This window comes from Glycine max, chromosome 1 (assembly GCF_000004515.6).
Source record: "Glycine max cultivar Williams 82 chromosome 1, Glycine_max_v4.0, whole genome shotgun sequence".
NCBI lineage: Eukaryota > Viridiplantae > Streptophyta > Magnoliopsida > Fabales > Fabaceae > Glycine > Glycine max.
In genome coordinates, this window is record NC_016088.4 from 7,505,960 (window position 1) to 7,526,872 (window position 20,913).

Consider the following 20,913-nt stretch of genomic DNA (forward strand, 5'->3'; position numbering starts at 1 on the left):
AATTTGGATTTTGTTTTTAAGTTGTGTGAATCAAGATACTTGCTATTTATGCCACAATTTTTGGTAAGTACACCCATTTATACCCTTCACAATGCACTGCATTTCATCACTAATTACATCTATTATATACCTTAATTACAAAGCAAAGCTTTTGATAGTGGTTTATCTCCTTTAAGTATGTTCAAATAAATATTCATTTTCTAATCTAGGTTTACAACATCAATGATTACAAATCATAATGTTGCTTAAATGAGTTGGTTAAGGTATGTTTTTAACCACTGGAAATGTCTTTCTATAATAACATATACCTATTCCGCAAATGTATTTTCCGAATTATGATGCATAGTTCCAAAAATACATTTCCATAATATGTATATTTTATTTTAAAAAGACATTTCCAAAGAGAAAAGGGAAGTTCCAAGGGGTGTACCCCTTTAAGGAAAAAACTTATAATGGATAATTAAAATATAAAAGGTAGTATGAGAGTGCACTTTGCAATGGGTGGTGTAAATAGCAAGTATTGTGGATCAAACATCTTCCAACATTGTTGGACATCGCTACATAAATAGAGGACGACTGTTGCTAAGCAAACCTAACAAAATTGCTGGTACACCTAACGGTAAAAAAAAATAAAAAATTCCAGAAACATGCAGGAAACAATTTTTGGAATGTAAGAAGTTATTGCCATTAGTTTATTGTTGGTAGACAAAAAGTTCATGCATATTGCTGATAATGAGGAAACTACGTGTGGACTATTTTCAAGACCACCACTAGGGCAGTGGACTAGTATTTTTCTTTTGATACATTGTCGTAAGTGTATGGTATCTTCGAGTAATGAATATTATTTTTTTACAAAGTGCTATTTGACTTTGCAATTAACACTATTTAATTAAAATTAAATTAGAGAGAAATTTGTTGGAAAGAGATTTGAATTTTTTAGAATACTTTAAAAATAAGAAATTAAAATTAAAATTTATGCAAGCAATTAAAGTCGAGAGAAATTCAATAATAAGAAAACTTCCAAGGGGTTCACGCCATGACATCCTATTTACTATAATCTCTTTATCTTAATATTCTTATTGATTTTTTTAAGGTGAATTAACTTAAATAGTCTTTGTTCTCTTTCAGGATATCTTTAAGGATACTTGGTCTTAGTAGAAAGAGCCTACATATATCTATTGCATTCATATAAAAGCATAACTTTAATATTTTATCAAAGGCTTTTAGCTTTTAGAAACAACATTTGTTTTCACTGGAACAGAAACCAGAGTCTGTTACAACAGATTCTATTATTTTCGAATAGTAGTAGTTTTCAAATGCAACATTTGATTTTTATCCAAGAACTTGAGAAGGAAAGCCTTGTTCTTGATAGAACTTATTACCAAGCAGTAGCTTGAGAAGCAATAATCAAAAGCAAGTTTGCTTGTGCAATGCATTGTGAGCAATGAAGAATTATTTTTCATACAAGTGAACACAATATAAAGACTTTTTCAATGCCCATTGGCCCATTTATACCATTATTACAAAGAAGTCATTACAAGCTCTAGGTATCAAAGATCATGTCTTATTCCCAATTTCCCATTACATATAAACCATGTTTTTCATTAAGTTGATTTCAAGAAATTCTTAAACCATTCAACAGAATGTTTTGGATATCTCTTCAAGTTGTCTTTGTAATCAATGAAATATAGACCAAATCTAGAAGTGAATCCAGATTGCCACTCCCAATTATCCAGTAGTGACCACACAAAGTAGCCTTGTACATTGCATCCATCTTCACTGTGAACAATCACATTAAAGCTCCATTAGCTTAATAACTTATAGATCTTAACTTATGGGAATGAACCAAATTATATGCAGGTATAAATGTACATATAAAATACATTACATACGTAATGGAAGCTTGTAAGTTAATTAAATAGTCATTGTGGTATTTAATTCTTTTCTCATCCTTCAAAGCATCTTTGATGGAGATTAACGGATCATTTGGATCATCCATCCCTATGACAAGTGAGAGAACATGAGTTAGCTAATTAATAAAAGTGATGGATTATTAAAAATATATGATAAAGATTCATTTTATTCTAAATTATGGAATGTGGAAATTATATAAAATGTATATTACCAAATAAATTTGTTAGTGTTATAAAAAAGTATTGGTACAAGTTGATTCAATTTGAAAATAGATGAACCAAACTAATGGTGGTTCTGAGTGACCTTTTAAATCAATCATGCATTCAAACTGGTGCGACCCAGTTTCACTTAGCCAGATTTAGAAGGAAACAAAAGACTAAATAATTCATACTAAATTGGTCGAGTCATGCTCCAACAAGTCCTCGTATATCTCTAATTAGAGTATTAAACTTTGTATTCCTTTTCTTCACTCTACGTTAGTGATTCTTCCTTTCAACAAGCCATTTGTATATGGCTTTTTCACTCCCCCAATTCATCACATCCCTTAGTTGTGCCCTTATTTTTGGAAGCCAAACAGATAATAAAATAGGAACTAGTAGTAAATAAAAGAATCGCACAGGAAGAAGAAAGTAAGAGACATGATGAAGAGAAAAATAAGCATTGGTATTTTTTGTAAAAAGAAAAACGAGATGAAGTGAAAAGAAGTAAGAGAGAATAGAAAAACATGAAGATAAAGTAAATATCATTTTGTCAATGATTCAAATTTCACTAATACATTTAAAATCTTTTTTAATAAATGATCATTTATTATCTTTGGTACTATGCAACTTTTTATTTTTAATGTTTTGATGGATTACAAGTTGTGTGCAATGTGCTACCTCTGATTGATGAGTTTCATCAAGTTAATTTGATATTTTGATAGACCAGCTTCAAGAAAAATGAAGCACTTTTTATAAACTTTATATTAATAATTTTAGAAAAAGTAAAACATGCATACATGTTGACCTGCCTTTAAATGTTTTCAATGTGTGGTTTTTAAAAACCAAACCATTAATTAAACTGGTAAAAAGCACCGATTTACTGTTTATTAGTTCAACCACATTTAATCATGGTCAAACTGGTAGTAATTAAATTTATATTTTTAATATGATATAATATTTATATATTGTTCCTTTTAAAAAAATTATATATTGTAAAAAATTATAAATGATTAAATTATAAGTTTTATAAAATAAAAAATAATAATAATTTACATCTTTTAATAAAATTGATTAATTTAGTTAGTAGCATTAAATTTGTTAGAAATTTGTATTATTTTCTAAAATTACTCTTAAAATTATTGAAACTCATCATCTCTCTTTTCACTTAATTACTTTCTACCCAATTAGAATTAATGTGTGTTAGTCTTTTTTTTCAATCCTTATGAGAGAGAGAGAGCGCATTTATCTTTCTAATCTATAACATTTATTGTAAAGTAATTAAGGGTATTTGGGTCAAAAAATAATGAATACAAATGACAACTTGAAAAGAGTCTTATAAAGACTAACAAAATTGAAAAAAAAAATCTTATATTTAAGAACATATGTAGTAATTAACAAAATAATTTATATTTATGTGTAATTCTTAAAAAGCATTTTTATTTACGTTTAAAATATTTTATATTAAAATAGAAAATTCTTTTTTTAAAAAATAATATAGATTCAAACAAGTTTTCTACACCAACTTTTTTTTTTATCGATTTTCACCAATGCTTTACAGTTTTTGATCGTTATGAAATGAGCTAATTTTTTTGTAGTTAACAAATTGGTCTCTAAACCACCAAACCAATTTTTGGTTAGGTTGATTCGGGATCAAGCTACTTCAAAAATAACATGATGGGGAATCAAGTTACCCCAAAAATAACTCTTGGTAGAGTTACTTTACTCAATAACTCTATCAAGAGTTATTCTTAGTAGACGGTGAGTCTTTGACTACATTTCAATCTCATCCATTAACTTCTTTTAATTGTGATCTAAATGCTGAAATTGATTGTTCTCATTTGAAACATCTCATATATGTGTTATCTTGTCTTGCAATCCAATGATGTGATATCTTAATCAAGTTTATAACCAATCTAAATTTAGTAACATTAAATAAATATTTAGTCTACTAAAAGTGAAACAAAAATACAATTGGGAAATGTAAATACATTTTTTAGAATTTTAATACCAAGTAATTCTAAAATTGTACCATAGTAATTGACAAATGACATATTATAAAAACCAATTATGTACAATGCATGCTTTTCTACATACACATTACATTCTATCTAAAATGCATTTATACAAAATGCAATTTTATATAGTTAAAAATGCAATTCAAAAGGGTAAATGTATCAAATTTTGCTTTAGTTTTAAGATTACCATTTTCTGTGACAATGACTATAGGATTTCCATACGTATGTTTGATGTAATTCATTGTGTTTCTCATTCCGTGTGGTACTATGTACAACCATATAGAATTTGCCTGCAAGTCATAATTAGAATTCCATCACCATGATTGATAAATTTTAGAGTTTAGAGATCCAATTTGTAATTTTGATGAATGCAAGCAATTGATTTAGATAAATTCAATGAGAAACTTATGAAACTTAACTAAGTGTACAAAATTTATAAGATAACAAAGATATAAATTGAATAGCTAAAAAAATATATAGTGGGTAAGTATCTCAAGTTGAATGGTTTGATAATTAGACCAATCAAATAATTTGAAGATGAAGACTTTCTAAACATGCCTTAATCTACTTAAGGTTCGACTTAATTCTACAAATAATACTTTTCAAATCTTATGGTTGACATGCCAAAAAGAGATATGACAAGAAGTATTTTGTTCGAAGTACCTCTTACGTCTAAGTCAAATAAGAATAAAAATTTTCTAGCAAAAGTACATTGTCAACTTTGCTTTTCAACCAATCAAAATGGCTTTTCTATTAGAGATATGAGCTTGAAATCAATGTTCATTAAATTAATGGAGTTTATGGAAAATTTTAAGATGTTGTACCTCTCAAAATTTCCAACGAATCTCAAAAGAATGGTTAAAAGGAGTAAATGTTAGTGGTTTTATAAAATTGTATATGTTAATTCTCTAGTTCTCATTCTTTCATTTTTTTTTTCAAAATTGATAATTTTTTAGAGTGAGTGTTAATTATAAATATCACAACATCTTAAAATATAGCATTTCAATTTTTTTTTTCTAGTTCATAAACATGGGTAGGGTAGGTGATGAATAAACTAATATTAAAGAATACTTAGATTGTTTATGTTTGGAGAGACCTTTGAAAGAATACTTACAAAGTAAATATATTACTTTGTAACTCAAACTAATCTACAAAGTGAAAAATCTTAACTATATATCAAGGTTGAAAATTTAATCAATGAAATAAATCTTTTTTGTTTATTTAAATTTTTTCCCCTAAATTAAATGTAACTCTAATGATTTGAGAGTGAACCAATATAAAAAAATAATATTAGTAGCAATTCTTTCTTAGATTTCTTAAAATCTAAGATTATTCTTTTAGCAATTGGGATTGAATAATGACATTTTATCATAAATGTGTTGGGGAAAGAAAACAAATGATTTCAAAAGAATTTGTCTCAACTTTTGTCAAAAACTATAAATAATTAATAATTTTTAACTAATTAATGCGTGTAGTTTTGCTCTTGGTATGTTTTTGAAAAAATAATGTCAACATGATTAAAAAAATTAAAAAATTACATTTCAACATTCATTTTCATATGATGAGTGCCTATTTGATCCCAAAGTCTACATGTGATGAAATCCAGAGGATGCTTAACTCATGTTGGTGGGGTGCAAATGGACAGAGAATTAAGTGGATGTCTTGGGATTGATTATATGTAAGTAAAGAAGATGGATGTATGAATTTTCCAAACATTCATAGCTTTAACTTGGCTATGCTTGGGAAACAAGGGTGAAAATTTATTTCTAACCCTAATTTATGGTTTTTGGACTCTTCAAAACTAAATATTTTCCTTTAGGGGATTTTCTAGATTCCAATATTGGTAGTAATCCTAGTTTTATTTGGCGTAGCATTTGGAGTTCCCTGGATGTGCTAAGGCGTGTCATGAGATGGAGGATAGGAGATGGTGAAGGAATTAATGTATGACAAACCTTGGATTAGAGGAGAATCTAATAATTACATTGGGTTTTCTCCTCATTCGAGTATGGAGTTATCAAGTGTCAAAGATTTGTTGATACAAGGACAAAAGAGTGGAAGTAGTTGGTAACAATGTGGATTATGGAATGTTATTGATTTATCTATGCAAAGGGTGGACAACTTCAAGAATCTGGTATTTATTTTGCTGGCATCTTTAAATGACGAAAAACAATGTTGTTTGTAATGATTTTATGGAGTATTTGGTCAAGAAGAAATAATTGGTTTTGGAGGATGTGGAGGACAAAGGAGATGCAGTATTGATGTGAGCAAAAGTTTCTTTAGCATATTGGATAACTTCTCAAGTTGTTATAAAGGAAATGTGCCATAATTCAGATCAACAAGAAATTTTTAGTTGGATTAAACCTCCAATTGGTGTGTTAAAATGCAATATAGATGCATCTTTTTTCAATAATAATAGCCTTATGGAATATGGAGCTTGTGTTAGAGATAGTTTGGTCCAATTTGTAGCTGCAACGATTGATTTTGTTCCAGCATTAATATCAATCTTGAGGGAAAAGCTTATGCCCTCCTAAAGGCTTTACTATGACTTGTTCAACTCAATTTATATTCAATTATTATTGAAATGGATTGTAAATTGGTGGCAGATCAGATCAACAATGAGGATGAAGACATTTCAGAGTGCAGGATTATTCTTAGCCAAATTAAAACTTTGCTTATAATGTATCCTACATACACTATACATTTTGTTAAAAGAGAGACCTATGAAGTAGCTCATACTCTTGCTTGGAACTCTACTAATTTTCCTCAAGCTTACTCTTTTCCTGTAATGCCTCATTGTATTCATAATAACACTAAGTTTTGACTACCTAAAAAGAGTATCACATTTATGACTCATTTAGTTCATCAAATTATAACACAAATAATAACATAAAGTTGAAGACAAAATAAAAATATTTACATAGTTTAATCTTCTTCCTATTATTATTATTAAAAATATTATTATTGCTCTCATTATTATTGTCAATATTAAGGATATCCTTATTATTATGGTCATCTTTCATTATTAATGGTAAAAAAATCATTTATAAGTTAAATGATATCATAGTAATATAAGTTAAAACAAAATAAAAAAAAGCATTATGACTTATAGAACTTACCTTTTCTCCAATAAAATTGGTTCCATTAAATGCTGAAAGGAGTAAAAAACACAAAACAAAACGATCTTCAACTAGGTGCATTAATAAACAAAATATTCAAATGACCTATCAAATGAAAAAGATAGATTAATAAGGTTAAGTTTTAGCTTACGAAAAGTAAAGACGCCAGAGTCCGCAATGTAGTCATGATATGAACTCCTAGGTATATTAAAAGCATAAAATGTAGTGTAGTGATTAATGCCCACAAAATCTAGTGAACCTTTAAGAAGACTAGCTTGGGATTTAGAAAATTTTGGTAGTCTATTCCCTACTCTACTTCTCATTGAAGTTGGATAATCTCCAAAAATCAATGGGTCTAGAAACCTGCGAAGGAAATCAACCATTTGATTTATTTTTAAGAAAAAAACATAAGCTCAAAAGCCAACAAAAGTAAAATGAAGGATATGCATCCAACAATGTTGTTTTGATATAAATGACCAATTTTATTTTTGATCCCTAATAAAAAAATTATTGGTTCGTGATAACTTTAAAATTTTGATTTTGGTGCCTAAAGCGTTATTATAACCACTTTACTATTTAAAACACTAGCTAAACAAATTTAGGGACAAAAAATAAGATTTAAATTTTTCAAGGGCTAACAATAATTTTTTTATTAGGAACCAAAAATAAAATTTGAATAATTATCAGAAATCAAAAACATATTTAAGTCAATTTTTAATATACTAGATTTTACATGCTATTTACCAGCCTAGTTGAAAATCTAAGGCTCGATGAGTTGCTTCAATATCTTCCTTTGAACTTGTTGCTGGCTCAAACCACATAACATCCAAAGACATTCCAATAGATCCACCTTGTATTTTCTGTAGAAGAATATCATAATTAGTTCTTCAATTCTAACAATTGTACATTAAACGTGAAGAGAGTACACATGAAAATTTACACTTGCACGTAACTAGCTAAAAGAATAAGATGACATTTTTATTTTATTTTTGTTTTTTTTTTACTTTTAAGTCAAAATCTAATTTTGTTTCACATTTTCTTAATTTTGTGAAAGAATGAAAATAATAAAATTAATTTAAAATTGAAAGTAAAATGACATAAATATAGTTATGATTTTATAAATTAAAATATATTTTTAAAAATGAATACTTCCGTATTTAGTGAAACTTCAAAATGTATGGAAAATACAATTTGTAAATTTATATTTTAACAATATTTTTCTATTTTATAAATTTCATTCTACTCACATTTTTATCAGTGTCCCAATTATAATATAATTATTAAAAAATAAATTGTATTACTATCCATTTAATTCGCCAAGTATTTATTACATTGGGATTTTATTTCTTATTTTACCTTGTATTTTTTCCTATAAACATCTGCTACTATTGCATGAGAAATAAGGACATTATGAGCCACAATATAAGGTTCTGTAGCAGAGTTTCCATTCCCACATACAGAGCATCGTCCAGGAGCCTCAAGTCCAAGATCATATCCCATCATAGCAAATGTATGAGGCTCATTGAAAGTGATCCAATGTTTCACTCTATCTCCAAATTTCTGAAAACATATTTCAGCATATGTTGCAAAGTCTTTTCTGTTGCATAAAAATGCAAAAGATTCATATCACTTATATTTTATTTCTACAAATTATAATAATATTGTGAAGTCAAGCAAAGTTAATAATATAAATGAAATTTCATACATGATCAAAGAGCTAAGCCATCCATTATACTTGTCTTCCAAGGCTTGGGGTAAGTCCCAATGGTAGAGAGTCACATATGGTTCAATTCCTACAAACATATTAGACTCTCCAAAAGTGTGTATGTATACAAATAAATCCATGTTTTATATAAAATAATGACATCTTTGCTCCTACTTATATTAATCTACTTTCATTTTTCTTCATTTATTCTTTTTATTTCAAGAGAGTGATAAAGGTCTTTGGATCTTTCATTAACATATCAATAATTTGTTTAGTATAGATTATGCAAAAACCTTTTGATGACAACTTGATGTTACGAACATATGTAGATAAAACACTTATGTACAATAATTTGTATTTAGCTATAGAAAACATAATTTATGATCACACTACAATAATAAAATTTACCTTTGGCTAGTAAAGCATTGATGAGTTTGTTGTAGTGATCTATTCCTTCTTGATTAATGTCTCTTGTTCCATCTAACACATTAAAATTCATGGTTAGAGTATTTCTTCATTCAATTTTTTAATTTATATTTTTTTAAAATTCAATGTTTAGCATAATCATAATTTTCAAGGTTAATATAAAATATTAAATTAACTTAAATAATAATTTTATATAATAACTAAATAGAAGAGTATTGCTTGAATGTCACTTGAAGATGTGAGAAATGGTAAGGTGATCAACAAAGAGTAAAATGGGAAATGATTTTTCATGTTATACATATTTTGTGTAAAAGGAAGCCTTACTAGGAAAAATTCGAGACCATGAAATTGAAAACCTATAAGCATCCATTCCCATCTCTTTCATGAGTTGTACATCTTCCTACGTCCCAAACAATCCAAGATTTACATGTAAAATACTTAAAATAAATTATTAAAACCTTAATTAAAGATATATTCGAGATGTATGAATTTCTTTACATGACCATCTAATGCAAGATATTATGTTAAAATAATATCTGCAAATTGTTTCACAAAACACCATACAACAATAATATCAAAATAATAAATAGATTCATTAATAACATAACATTAAGTTGTTAATTTTATAAAAAGACATCTAAAAGCAAATCAAGAGTCATATATATCACAATTTTTTATAACATAAGATGCATTTTGTATAATTTCTCCATTAAAAAACTATCGATAAAGAACACAAGACATAATAATAAATAGATGGATTACTTGAATGCTTTGTAATTTTGAATGACGATTTTCTAAATGTCAAAATCATAATTAAACAACATGATATATGTTATTTGGAAATCTAACATCTCCACATTATTGCATATTCCTTGTCCATTATTGTTATAATATTTTCAAGGTTTAAAATATTTAATCTTACCTAATCATATTTTTTAAAAAAATTATGTATATATTTCATAAATGTGAGAAAAATTATGTTTAGAGAATTTTGGAATATAATTATATTATTCCATTTCAACTATTTTTATGATAAAAAAAAGTTGTTTGCAAAATAACCTAGATGTTTGAGAACACAACTTAAATTTAGAAAAAGCTTTCTTAAAAAAAGTTGTCTTTTTTAATATTAAAATTTGTAACTTATGATAATTTTCTAATAACTTATTTTTCCTTTCAATTATTTTTATACTCTTTTACTATTTAAAAGATGGTATTTGGTTACATCTAAATGAAATTAATTATTTGCAAACCAGTTTTCAACAAACTTATCCAAACAAAAATTGATTCTAATTATAATTGATTATACAGATAATTTATTATTGAAACAATATAATTTTTCACATGTCCCTATAACATCCTCAAAAGTAGGCCAATATCAATAACAAATAAGCTAAAATTTGTTTTCCGTCCTAATAAATATGAAAATGTTCGAAATTCATTCCTACAAAATTTTCAATACATTTTTTGACCTCATAAAATTGAAATATGTTCTTTTTTTGGCTTGAAGCAAGGTTTGGACATCCAAACTTATGTTAGCTTTTTTTACATCGGTTATATGCATAACCGATGTAAAAAAACACATTTGTATCGGTTATATGTATAAAAAGTCATCATTGTAAGTTTGGACTTACCCAAACCTACACTCGAGCAAAAAAAATGATACATTTCAATTTTGTGAGGACGAAAAAACGTATTGAAAATTTTATGAAGACGAATTCCGAATATTTTCATATTTACGTGAACAAAAAAAAAAAGTTTAGCCCAATAAATATGTATACATTTTATGCTTGCTAAATGAATACTTTATAGATTATTACATGTTAGTGTGTAATGTAAAAGTTTGACGAATCAAAGTTAGAATGAATGAGGAAGGCCCACGAGGCCCAATTAGGAATTAGAGCTCACTCAAGCCATAAAATCCCTTATCCCACCTCTTATTACACATAACACATTCTAGAAGGAGAAGTGGAGAGAAGAGAAAAGTAGGAAATGAAGAGAAGAACTAGAGATCTACTCACACCCACACTCTTGAGCACACTGTGATTGTTTCCCTTCATCTTTCTTCCCCTTGTTGATCATACTATATTGTGGTTTGATTGTGGGTTTGAATCTTGACCATACCTTATGGAAAATTGGAAATTTTCATAGATGTGCATATTTTTGTCTTATATGTAGTTGGTTTGATGATTAGGAAATGTAGAGTTGTTTTTGGATCTTTGTTGGTGCTTTGGACTGTTTGAGAGACCACTAATGGCCTCGTGCAATTTAATTTTACAAAAATTGCAAGATGCATGATTGTTGCTTGGGGTAAGATTGCCCTTTATGTACTAAGCCAAAGGATCTCCAAAGAACAAGTCTAGATGCGGTGTAGACTAAGTCTGCCCTTTGCATGCTAAGCCCAAGGACCTCTATAGAATAAGTTTGGGTGCAACATGGGCTAAGCATGCCCTTCATGTGTTGAGCCCAGGGACCTCCAAAGAACAAGTTTGGATCCTAGTGTAAGCTAAGTCTGCCCTTTGGGTTTAACGTGTGCTAAGCCTAAGGACCTCCAGAGAGCAAGCTTGAATCCCTTACACTAGAGCGCTAAGCACGAGTGATTGTGTTTTGCATGAGGGTCTTGTGTGTTGAGCTTGATATGGTCATGCTTAGCTTGGGACCACTGGAACAAGATAAGGCTAGTTTGTTTAAACTTATATGTTAAAAAAACACTTATTGTAATAAAATAAGCAATAATTTTCTTCTTATGTTGAGAAACAAATCCTATTTGCTTATTATATAAGTACTTTTTTAAAAAGCACTTATTTAAAAATTTAATCAAATCGACCCATAGTGTGTTTAGCGCATTTCCATTCACATAACCAATGCTTTTACTTTTTATGTATCACATGATTGCTTGAGGATATATATGCACAAATACATGAATGTTAAAATGGTCCCCATTGGAGAGAGGAGGAAAGTAACCCCTCTGGACTCCATTGGAGGACAAAAAGTTTTTAAGTATATAAGACATGCAAAAGATTTGATGTACCCTCTTTGGTGATAGGTGAGATTCCATCACTTCCTATTTCCAAAGAAGTGATAAAGAGTCCCTTGAACGGGAGGACGATATAAATATGAGGTCATAGCATAAGAACAAGGGGACTCTCCTTAGAAGTTTGAGCTTAACACTAGTCATAGGACGGATGAAAGAAATAATGTTAAGCATGCAGAAGTTTATGTTTATGTTATGTCAATGTTGAAGTAAAGTCATATGTTTATAATGCAGTCATTGGGTATATAAGCATAAGGTTGCATGTTTAGCACTTATTAAGACATTGTCTCATTAGTCTAGTTGTATTTTCCATATTGAAGAGGTACTAAAGGAGGGAAACATGATGGCTATGAACATATTGATGTTTTGATAATTTTGTATCTTTAGACTAGCTTTTGAAAGACTTTTATGTACTATTTAGCTATAAGGTTTGTATGTTTGGAAAATGTCCTTTTATTTGTATATGATCAAGTTCCATCTCAAAAGTAAGATGACTAGTTTAAATGTTTTGGAATAGCATATGATGATGGTTTGGGTTTCCGAAAGTTGCATATAATCAAAGAGTAAATATTTTACATATGACATTTTAATTATTTTTATTGGAACATGACCTTAAAAAAATATTCAAATTTTATCAAGTAATCATTTTTTGAATCTTGATCTTTATAAAATGTTTTGAATAATGATGATTTTTAAAAAGTTAATTGGATTATCCAACAAAATGATAAGCTTCATTATTGTGGATTTTAGAGTTTAGATAATAACTTATGCAATAGTTATGCCTAGGATGAATTATGACATTTGTTTAACTAAATAAATAATTATATATACTAATTCATTTATAACATTAAATTTTCTTAAATATTATTATGAAGATAACAAAACACAAAATGCATTCTTAGCCTTGTTCAAGAAGATTATGATTAAAAGTATAGCTTTTAAAAAAATAGTAAAAATTTCATGGTAATTTAGCCACCATCGAAATCCATCTTACATCATAACGATGATATTGATTCACTGCAACGTCAGCATTACTCCCATCTTGTATCTTTCCTATAACATGCAACCAAAATTTTAGTAACAATACACCAAAAGACAAATTGTGATTCATATCTTTGAAATTAGTTGCATTTATAAGTATATTACTGTATTTTCAAAATCCATAGTGAGATTTTATATCAATTTCTTATAACACGATTATTCCTTTTTGCAGAATCACAAGAAAATGGATAAATTTTATTCAAATTATTTAGTCTTCTTAACAACTTACCAAATGAATGTGAAAAAGTATCCCACACAGATAGGCCCCTTCCACCTTCTTTTACTGCCCCTTCGTACTGTGACAAAATCAACAATATTTTTTATTCAACAAATATGTAAATATGCACACACACAAAAATTATACGCAAATAGTTATAACAATTCATGTTTTTTATTTTATAAATTTAAACTCATAGTTTTATTGTACATAATTTGATGACGAATAAGATACATATATAAACATTAAAATAAAAGCATGAATTTTAATTTTATTATAAAAATACTTATCCCATTAAGAAACTTAAGTAACTAAGAGATACATTAATGTTAGGTTATTAACATAGTTGTTAAAACTAGATCAAATTAACCAATAAGAAACTAGTATGGTGAATGGTTTATTTAGACAAAAAAATTAAGGATAGGACTCCTCTAAAGTAGTATAGCTTGCAAGTGCACTCATCTCAATCCTTTATTATTTAAACAATTTATATTTTTACACCTTATATAAAATTGTCACTTAAATTTAGCTTTTTAAAAATATCATTAAACAAAATAAAAACAATTTATGCCTCGCTTCACCTTCATTGGTATCATCATGTCTTATTTTTGTACTTGATTGACTTTGACAAACCACAACTTTAACTTGCTCTCTGATGTCACCCAACACTAGTTCTCTTGGCTCATCCACTCCATGATGGAACACCGCACCTATTGCACATGCCCAATCCAATGCTCCTCCTTTCTTTACTACTAGACAAAATATTTTTAACATCGATCGATGTTAACAAAAAAGTGATAATATTTTTGTAAATAAATTAATTTTGTTAATATCCATTTAAAAAAATAATTAATATTAACATGATGATGTTAACATTAATTTTGAAAAATTGATATTAACCGTGACGATTAATTTGTTGTGTGTTGCTCCATCAAGAGTTGCACCATCAAAGACCCTTTCCACATGACTGTTGTTTGCATGACCAATGTCTTCTCAACAAGGACCTTCATGTCACCAGCTTTAACATCATTGGCTATGAACACTACTATTTCAAGAATGATTGCTTTATCAGTGTTGTTCATGTTGAAGGAGTTCATTAGTTATATACCAACTCCTAATTGAAAAATCTCATTCCATGGACAACACTCGTCATCTCAACGACTTTTTCTCATCATCTCCTTAACCGATGAGTCAAGAATTACCACTCGGTCACCATCATCCACACCTTTGCCAACACCAACAGCAAAATCGACATCGTCATTCTTGATTTGTATGTCATAGGAACACAAAAAAGAACATGCAAGAGGCATAAAATTGATTTTTATTTTTATTTTAATGGTTTTTTAAACTAAACCTAGTTGCCTCCTTGCTTTGTTTGTAGACGTCTATGGAGAATTTGATCATGAACGCTGAAATGATGTTTTTTAGTTTTTTTAATTTTATTTTAATGATAATTTTTTTTTAAAATTATTTAGAAGTAAAAATTTAAACCTTATAAATACGTACACGGTTGACATAAATGCACTTTTCCCTATAAGTACACTTTAGAGGATCAGGTTCCAAAAATTAAACCTAAAATGAAGTAGTGAAAAATCAAATGAAGTGGATAAAAAGTAATGAAATCAAGGAAAACTAATAGTTCATTGTTCTTTTTGTGACATCATATTAATTGATGAAGAATTTTAAAATATAATAGTTTGTAACAAAAAATACATGATTGTGGTAGTAGACTTTTTAATAATATGACAAAATAATATAATACTAACATGCTACTTCATCAATTAATATGGTAGGAAACTAAAAAATAATTTTTAAAGTACTAAAATAGTAAACATCGTTTTTATAGGACCAAAAAGTTATTTTAAAAAAACAAACTACAATAATGCAATGTGAATATTGAAGAGAAAGGTACTAACCTGAAAAGCTGAAGCAGCAGTGCCGAAAACAAAACCTTTGGGAAAGCTTTGCCTGTTGATCTCTGATAGGCATATTTGAATCTGAAAAATCACATTCACAACCACTACTGTTGCAACAATGCCTCTTCTCAACACCATGGTTTCTGTGTAATGAACAATTAACAAAGAAGAATGAGGGTCTAATTAGTTTATACTGTTTCTTTATATAGTAAATTAAATTATTAAGTTCTCTGATTTTGCTTGGCCGCCCAATATATTCCCTCTTAATCTATTTTCTAGGACATAACGACCTTGGCGTATAGTATATAGTACTATATTCCCTATAGGATAAAATAAAAAAAATTACATCAAACAATAATCTCTTCTTGGAATAATCTTTTTGGTAAACAAATTATTCGTACATTGTTTGTATCAATGGAATAATGCAATAAACTATAACTTTTTTTTTTTGTGGAAATGTTTATTTCTATTTATCTGTTATTTTTAAAGATTAAAAATAATATTAATTTTTAGTTTATTAATAATATCATCATCTTTACTGTTGTTAAGAAAGAGAGAAAAATTAATAGTGTAAATAATCTTAGACTGATAAATAAGAAAGATATAGCACGTACTAAATGAAATAAATAGTTTTGGTGCAAATAAAATATTGTTTTTATCTTTTAATCTATGCATTATAACAACATATAAAAAAAGATAAAAGAGTATTAGACTTCAATATATATTTTCCAGATTTATCTAATTGGACTATTTTTAAAATATTTGACATTTAAAAAATAATAATTATTATTATTTTCGAAATATACTTATTTAATTTTAGTATCTCACCTAAATCTTTAATTAATTTATAATTACACTTCAACTCTTTTTTATAAAAGATATGCTAATCAAAGACGTCATCATGGAAAATACAACAAATTTTTATTTGGAGAAGTACTTATATATAATGTTAGACCCTGCATATTTCAAATAAAATTGTCTCCAAGAAAGAAAGGATACTTGCAAAAAATAAATGAAAAATAAATAGAGTCATAAAAAAATATATGCCGATTCCATCCCGCATTCCACAAATTAGAGGGACAAAATAAATAAAAAGAGGCTACCACCTAACATCTCTAACATCAATCTATATTGAAACAAAAAACTACTTAATTAAATACAAATAATAATTACCTAGTTAATCCTTTTGCTTTATGACTACTAGATAACAAGAGTTTTAATCTAGGTGTTTACACTTAGCAGGTTATTTGTCATCCTCTCTGCCTTGAAATGAGGATAATTTTTCTTTAAACTTCATAACACCAAGAAACAAACTAGATCGTTAAAATTAAAACAGAAGTTTTGATTGAAATTAATATTTTTTGGTTCCTATAATTTCTAGTCTGAGTTTGGGTTTTTTTTTTTATATAAAAAAAGCTTCTAAAGGCTAATTTCCTTTGACAAACAAGGATATAATTAATCTAATTGGTGAATTTTCTTAGTAATTATATCATATATAATTGTCTTAACCCATAATGTGTGACACAATTTAGTCCTTTAAGTATGTGTTAAGAGTTTGATCCTGATTGTGTGAATAGAAAAACACATGTGGAAATACTTTTTTTACAAGGTTAATCTTATGACTTTTAAATTTGTCTTTGAGGATATCTTATTGTTAGAAGAAAAAAAAAAATGTCATGGTTATCTTAAGGTGTCAGGACAAAAATTCCTACTAAATTTTACAAATTTTATGAATGGTTGGGGTTACTAGAAAAGCTCTTGTACTTCCAAAAGATAGTATTTTGTCCTGTATGCAATTATTTTGTGATTCGTTGTCCTATATGAAATTGCTCTGAGAAATAATTGGATATAAATTAAGTTTAAATTGCTGTGATGGATAAATCATAAATGCTTCATTTTTTAAGAGAATAAATGTGTTTATTATTGTTTATATAATTAAAATTTTAATAAAACATGCTTATTCAATTATAAACTATCATGATACTTATTTATTTATTTTTTTGAATTGAAGAGGCAACGCGCCCCAACAAAAATCAAAGTAATATTTTTTGGTTAAAAACAGAAGTTTTAATTGAAATTAATATTTTTTGGTTCCTATAATTTCTAGTCTGAGTTTAGGTTTTTTTTTTAAAAAAAAGCTTCTAAAGGCTAATTTCCTTCGACAAACAAGGATATAATTAATCTAACTTGTCAATTTTCTTTGTAATTATATCATATATAATTGTCTTAACCCACAATGTGTGATACAACTAACAAGTAATTTGAGCCCTTTAAATATGTATTAAAAGTTTGATCATGATTGTGTGAATAGAAAAATATATGTGGAGAGAAATATTTTTTCTTAACTAATACCCTAATTTTTTGAGAAATTAATCATATAACTTTTAACTTTAAGGATACCTATTGTAAGAAGAAAAAAAAAAAAAAGTCATAGTTACCTTAAGGTGTCAGGACAAAAATTCTTACAAATTTTATGAATCGTTGGGGTTACTAGAAAAGCTCTTGTGCTTCCTAAAGATAGTATTTTGTCCTGTATGGAATATTTTTGTGATTCGTTGTCTAGTATGTAATTGCTCTGAGAAATAATTAGATATAAATTAAGTTTAAATTCGTGTGTTGGATAAATCATAAATGTTTCATTTTTTAAAAGAATAAGTGTGTTTATTATTATTTATATAATTAAAATTTTAATAAAATATACTTATTTAATTATAAATTGTTATATATGATAAAAAAAAATTGAATTGAAGGGGCACGGGCCCCAACAAAAATCAATTAAAACCCACCTGCGAAAACAATTGAAGAAACAAAAGCCTCAAAAGCCGAAGCAATAAAAGACAAAACAACATTAAGAAAAAACTCTCAAGTTCTAAGAGACATCCCAACTTGGTTAGCTTCACGAGCACATGATTCCACTGTGAAACACCCCCTGCAACATAAAAAGACTTTATGCTTTGAACCAAACTGAAGCAAGGATGATGAGGATCACATCCCTTCCGTAGGGCAATAGAGTCAAATTCAATAAGAATTCCCCTGAATTCCCTATTTCAAGCAACTGACACTCCCATGTAAATGGCCCAAAACTCTACATGAAGCAAAGAGCAGAAGCCAATGTTGGCAGCAAAGGAGAACAAAACTTTGCCTTGAAAATCTCTAAGAACTCTACCAGCTACATATCTTCGCTCGTCCAAACTGACAGAAGCATCGCAATTGAGTTTAAAAAACACTAGCAGTGTGTTTGAATAGAAAAATTTTAAATTCTGAGAAATTTTAAATTCTAAAAATTTCAAATACTTCAATTGAAATTCTTTTATTTTCAAAATTTTGTGTTTGAATAAAAAAAATTAAAATTATGAGGATAAAAAAAATGAATGAAAAAAAAGAAGATATGGTTGGTGTACTAGTTATACGTGTTCCTCTATGCTCACACCCGATCGATATTTTAGGAGGAGCTCAGACAGTGTTTCTTGAAGAAGACTGTAAGAAGAGAATTTCAATTTCTCACCTTTTAGAAGGAAATTGAAATTCCAGATTTTTAGTTGTTTAAAATTCTGTTTTAAAATTCCAAAATTTTAAATTCTTTATAAAAAAACATCCAAACAATGAATTCTAAATTAGATAAATTCAAATTATCTGATAAATTACTTTCCTCAGTTAAAATTCTCTATCCAAACGCATTCTAGATGTTTCGCCGTAGGCAAAAGCAAATATCAAACAACTCAAGCAATGGGACACTCTGAATACATGAACCACATTCTCAACATCTCCCCCACACCTTCTCATTAGTCAAATGCCTAGCATGCCTCACATCATTAGTCATCAAGGCATTGGCAGCTAGCTCCCAAAGAAACGTTTGAACCCTCTCAGACCTATTCCAATTCTAGACTTCCACAAACAAGGGGTCTTTATCAACCTGGAAACCACGAGTAATACTAGAATAAGTTGAAGAAACTGAGAACTCACCATTTGGAGCACCCTTCCATTACACAGAATCTGACCTTCTCATCACGTTTGGGGGAGGAATAGCTCGAATAGAATCCAAGCTAGATGTTGGCAAGTAAGGACTGATCAACTGAATATTCCAATCCCCATTTTCCCCAACAAAATCGCTAACCTTCCCAGAAAGATGATCTTAAGGCCCATTCCCTATAGCAACATCAATTAAATTCCCATGACAAGGAATCCAAGAATAACTCAAGAAACCAACCGAATTTTCATCACCAATGTTCCAAGATATCATATTCAACTTGGTTTGGTCCCATTACATAAACACTCCCTCAAGTTAGACATATTACTCGCACATTCCCTCTATATTTAATCCCTATACAAACACCTATTATTTTGAGCTTCCAATTACACTAGTACCCCTTCTCCAGTAATGATATTAATTCCGTTTACCCAAAATAATCATGTGTTAGTCACATGGTCCTTTAAGAGAATCTTTATGATAAAATACCCGTGTCTTCTCTTCACCAACAGTTTAAATTATACATTTTAGAGGATTTTCATGCCTTCGTTGTTTTTTGTTTGATTTTTGTTGGCCAAATCGATTTCTTCATAACCTTGTTCGATTTCTTCATGACTTCGTGATTTATTGATCGTGGGTCGTGGGTTTCATTTGCATTTAGTTTGAAGCAAATTGCAGTTTATCTCACAGTTAGGTGCATTTTTTTTGTTTCATTTTTGTATCTATTTGGTGCATTTTTTTGGGTTAAAGGTTTCCATTGTGGGTTGTTGGGTGTTGTTATGTGATGTTAGGTGTTGTTGTTGTTGTTCATTGTTTCCCAAATTCAGAAAGCTATATCATTGTGTTTTTGTTTTAAGGTTTTTGTTTGTTTCTTGTAGGGTATTCAACAAAATGTCTCATTCAAGGTTTGCATCTTTTGATAGTGTTAGTGGGGGCACGGTATTTGTGAAACACCAAAAAAAAATAGTGTGTGTGGATCACTAGTAGAAATAAAATGTAGTGGAACTATAGCCAATCCGAATTGTTTATTTTATACATGAAAGGCCATAGTTGTAATAGATTTTATTGGGTTGGAAAAAAATTGAAGATAAATATGATAAGTTAAAGATGGAGATGGAATGCATGAAGACGAATATGGAACATATGAAACGGGAATTTGCACAAATTGAGACAAAGTTGTTAGTTTTAGAAGGAAATTGTGAATGGTTGAAAGGAAATCTTATAATATTCACTCTGTTAATTGTGATTGTTGTTGCTATTTTAGTTATAGTTAGTATCTTTAAGTAAGTATTTTTAGGTGGTTGTTTAAAATGAATTGATGTTGTATTGTTTATTTTAGGTTGTTACTAAGTGAGTTTCTATTAA

General features: G+C 28.4%; 1 protein-coding gene across 1 annotated transcript; it reads right to left on the reverse strand.

The window, feature by feature from the left end:
* Positions 1 to 1,604: 1,604 nt before the first annotated feature.
* Positions 1,605 to 15,719, reverse strand: LOC100809238 (beta-glucosidase 40). Its single transcript, XM_003517781.1, has 13 exons — positions 15,582 to 15,719; positions 13,678 to 13,744; positions 13,402 to 13,460; positions 9,701 to 9,776; positions 9,359 to 9,430; positions 8,951 to 9,038; positions 8,602 to 8,842; positions 7,990 to 8,105; positions 7,397 to 7,608; positions 7,246 to 7,277; positions 4,317 to 4,419; positions 1,893 to 2,001; positions 1,605 to 1,779 (listed from the first exon to the last, which is right to left on the reverse strand). Exons 1-13 carry the CDS (start codon positions 15,717 to 15,719, stop codon positions 1,605 to 1,607), a joined length of 1,488 nt encoding a protein of 495 aa, XP_003517829.1.
* Between the last annotated feature and the right edge of the window lie 5,194 nt (positions 15,720 to 20,913).